The sequence below is a fragment of the Ciona robusta genome, chromosome 14 (genome assembly GCF_009617815.1).
Source record: "Ciona robusta chromosome 14, ASM961781v2".
Lineage (NCBI taxonomy): Eukaryota > Metazoa > Chordata > Ascidiacea > Phlebobranchia > Cionidae > Ciona > Ciona robusta.
Window position 1 is genome coordinate 2,095,913 of NC_143248.1, and position 4,180 is coordinate 2,100,092.

At 39.0% G+C, this 4,180-nt stretch overlaps 1 protein-coding gene across 1 annotated transcript; it reads right to left on the reverse strand.

Annotated features, from left to right (window-relative positions):
• Positions 1–603: 603 nt before the first annotated feature.
• On the reverse strand, positions 604–3,772 carry LOC149724864 (CCR4-NOT transcription complex subunit 3-like). The gene is made up of 2 exons (XM_089892395.1): positions 3,391–3,772; positions 604–3,323 (listed from the first exon to the last, which is right to left on the reverse strand). The coding sequence occupies exon 2, from the start codon at positions 3,303–3,305 to the stop codon at positions 1,158–1,160; it is 2,148 nt and encodes a 715-aa protein (XP_089748521.1). The 5' UTR covers positions 3,306–3,323; positions 3,391–3,772; the 3' UTR covers positions 604–1,157.
• Positions 3,773–4,180: the final 408 nt, after the last annotated feature.

A 4,180-nucleotide genomic window follows, 5' to 3' on the forward strand; every position in this document is an offset into this window, starting at 1 on the left:
GTGTTTATTTGTCGTCAACTGACATATTATGTTGGTAACAAGCACAAACTGTTTGTGACAGAAAAAATGTCTGGTTGAAATAAAATGTCCTGGAAAGACAAAATGCTTGTTAGTGTCTGTGACAGACAAGCTTGTAAAAAGCAAAAAAGTTCCTGGTGGCCAAAATAGAATTGTGACGAACAAAAAACGCTAATAACGGCCCAAAGATTTTTAGTCGATATAAATGTTATGGCGGCCAAAAAATATTTGTGATAGTTATTATAGAGTAAAATGTTTTTGATTTAAAATCAAATATCTCTGACTTTGAGTTACGTTAGAAATATCTCATCGTATTTATCATATGCGTATGACCTTAATTTTACATTGTCAACTTTTCGTACGATGTGAACTGTTCAAACATATAGTTAAAACGCTACACTGGGACTAATACTAAAGTCAGTAAAGTGTCTATTTGACTTTGAATGCTGAACTTACAGTAATACTAGCATTTAAACTGTATCTTAAAAGTTAAGACTAAGCGTTCTTATAAAATATCTTGATGGCAAAATTACGGTCTGCAAACACTCTCTTTACCGTTGTTTAACAAATTAACAAAATAAACAATTCAGTGGTACTCTTTTATTAATTGTGTGAAAGAGTACTTGAAACACACATTGTTTTTTACTTTTCTCGATGTCATTTCAACCAGTGGGGTTCTGAATAATGGGGCAAGTTTGGGAACACTTTCGCAAAAATTTGAACATTATGCGTGTTTAGGTCTACGCTGGGGACAAGAAATTTGTTTTATTTTAACACGGCCGAGCACGGGCCTTATAAAAAGTAGAATAAAACTGAAAGTAAAAAGTGTGTTAGAACTTTTTGTCCAAAAATATAGGTTAGAGTTTAAATGTTTCATGGTGGGGAAGGTACAGAATTTTCTCTTAATCAGTGGTAAAGTGCAAGTAAAAGAAAAACAAATTCATGTCGCATAGATTAAGTTAGTTTACCAAGTAGAAGTTTTATGTGTTCCAGTTTCTTTTTATAGGAATTAAAGTGTACCAAAGCTACCATATTTGTGTTCAAGCCACTTACAGCAGCTCAAGGTTTTTTTTATGCCAATGCAATTTCGAGACATTGCACAATTGAAACTGGGAATGTGTGTGTTTGGTTCGTGGAAGCTACTGCAGCTCCCGGTCCTCCAAATACCTGTACTCAAAGGTGAAGCCTTCCTTTTTCCGCTGGCCCCACTTCTCATAGTCAAAGTAAATGTAGGTACCTTGCTCATATTCATCTGTGATGGTCTTGGGTTCTTCGTGGCGCTGAAACCACATCATGTACTTTGTATGGAAGCGCCAGGACTGCTTTTTCAGTGCTTTGGCCGCCATGTATTGGGCCTTAGTTGCCTCCATGTAGTAGAAAATAAAAAAGAGCGTCTCCGTCGACAGCCGTAGGTAGAACTCCACGGAGTCATGATGGGGTAAAGGGGTCTGGTGGTAATAGGAAGGGGTGGGACAGGGGTTTCTTGGAAGGTAATGGCGCAAACGCTCTGAATCTGAAGGGTGCGGCATATGCCTCCAACACGCATCTAGCATTGCTTGCTGGTACATATTCTCTTTACTGAGTGATACTGGGCCTAATGGAGCAACTCCAAGAAGGGGTTGAATTCTTGCTTCTCCGCCACCCATAGGCAGTTGTTGAGCAGCTGTTTGCTGCTGTTGAACCACAACACTTAACGATGTTAAATCCGGTCTAGACTGGTTTGGTGCGGTTATAAGCGGCTCTGTATTGTGTGGTGGAAAGGGAGGAGAAGTTACGGTTCTCTGCTCTAAACCAGCATTCGCGATTGCTTGCTCTGCCATACTTTTCAATGATGATAAATCGACATGAGAGGTTTGAGGGCCGTTTGGTAAGCTGGGTCCATTCGTCGTTGGGGTTTGGGAATGTGGGGCTTCGGTTGGGGCAGGGGTTACAGAACCCACTAAGTCGGGTAAGTTTGAAACAGTGACAGGCGGTGAGGTTGCCGGCTCCGGATTTGAAGTAAGCGAAAGAGACGCAACGCTTGAAACGATGCTATTAACTGCGTTTCTAACTTCAACATTATTAGCTTCCGATAACGAGCTATGATTGCTACCATGCCAGGAGGACTCAAATGACCTCTGGGCCTGGGATTTTTTTGTCGGTGACGGTGACTCTGGTGGAAGAATGGTTCTTGAAGCAGTGACTTGGGTCTGGGAAACATGATTAGAGGTTACAGATTGCATTCCCCCTGCAGCTGCAGCGTATGGCTGACTATGTGCTGTTGGGGGCGGACCTTTCTGTGGTTTATTGGTTGTAGTAGGATTGGTAGGCTGAAAAGCCATGGACCTGGGAGTTGTAGACGTTTGCCTCTGTATATTATTGATTGGTTTATGGGGCGAAATAAGGTCATCAGATTTGCTTCTTTTCCTAGGCTCTTCTTCTTTTATACTAGAAGGGGTTGAATGATTGGTGTTGTTCTGTGGGGTGGGGGAAGAATCTGCAGACTTTATTTCATCCTCGTCTTTTGAGCTGTTGTTATTCAAACTGGTGTTAGAAATCTTTTCCCCAGGACCTGGTGACCCTGCTGTAGCAGTGATAGCGACAATTGATTCGTCCAATCCCATGTCCTCATATATGAACTCATTATCTTCATAATCAGGGTCCTGGCATGCCTCCATGTAATACTCAATATCATCTCTAATTATGTTGATTTTGTCCGCTGATATCGTCTCGTTGTCTAGCATTCTCATCAGGGTTTCAAGGTTCCGTATATGGTATCTATGTTTTTCAAGGAAGGCCACTAACTCTGCCTGCCGCACCGTTTTATCGGCTGTCAACTTCTTTTTTCTTGAGATCGAGTTAAAAGATTCAATTTCGCTCTCAAACATATCCACTTGCCGATTAATTGCATCTATCGTACTTTGCAGCCACTGCATCGTTTCTTCTCTCTCCTTTTGCTCTGGATCTTTTTTCGCCGCTAAACCAAGCCCTTCTTTCGAATACGCCTTGGTTTTCGTCTCTCTTTCTACAACTTTAAAACGCTCCATCTGTGTTTCAATTAATTTCCGGTTTTCTAAAAGTAGCCTTTTATCTTTGACTTCATTTGACGCTGCCCACGTTTTGATTTGGTCCCTTAACCTCTGCAATTTTTTTATTTCTTTTTTCAGGTCACTTTCATACTTATCCTTCTGATTTGTGTTGTTAGCATTTGATAGCTTCATCCAAATGTCTTCGAAAGTCTCCACGCCTTCAGTTACTTTTTTATAACACCGCTCCATTTCACCTTGCAGTTTTCGTTTGTCAGCCATGTTGTTTTTGTCAGGTACCTACATTAAAAATGTCACAAATTAGACTGTGAAGCACAGAATTGTGCACAACCAAAGCAATATTCACCTCTTTTGTGTCCAAAAACGCAACAGTAGCACAGTAACATTAAGATATTCAAAGCAAGATTTCCTGCACGAACGAAAAAAAAAATGTTAGATTTTCTAAACCTCAATCCTTTGTGACTATAGAAAAACTCTGCATACATTTCTCTAAATACAAACAAGCTAAATTTGGTTTTAAAATCAAAGCATTGGGCTGTATCTGTATGTATATGGAAAACTAATAAAAAGGTTTTGAAAAACACGATTCTATAGGCTTCTATTTTCTATTTAATCGCTAACTAATTCGACTGATAATCAAGATAACTTGCACTTCGCATATTCCTCGAAATAATACATTCAAATTGCTATTTAATAATGTATGCATTTCTACAATAGCTTGTAAATTGCAAAGCATGTATTCACCAATAGATCGCTAATTTGGCCAAAGCTATTCTAATTTACAGTATACAAAAAAGATTTTTTCCAGCGACCATTTTCGGTACCTTTTAGTGGGACCATATACAGAATTCTCCGCATTCGCGTCGCATATACAACTGCGTAAACTTAAATTGTCAACAAAACCACAAACTTCGTGCAAAATTATTTTATTAGTAACGCACAACTTGTATATTTCTTATAACATTTGAAAAAAAATCTTACTTTTAAAACTGTCGTCCTTTTAAGTAGTGAGTTGGTCCATTTTATATGGTAAACAAAGAATATATAACTGTATCCTTTATCATTGTTTAATGGTGTCTATCTTACACACTGTATTTTATATGGTGGTTACCGGAAAAACGAGTGATACAAATCGA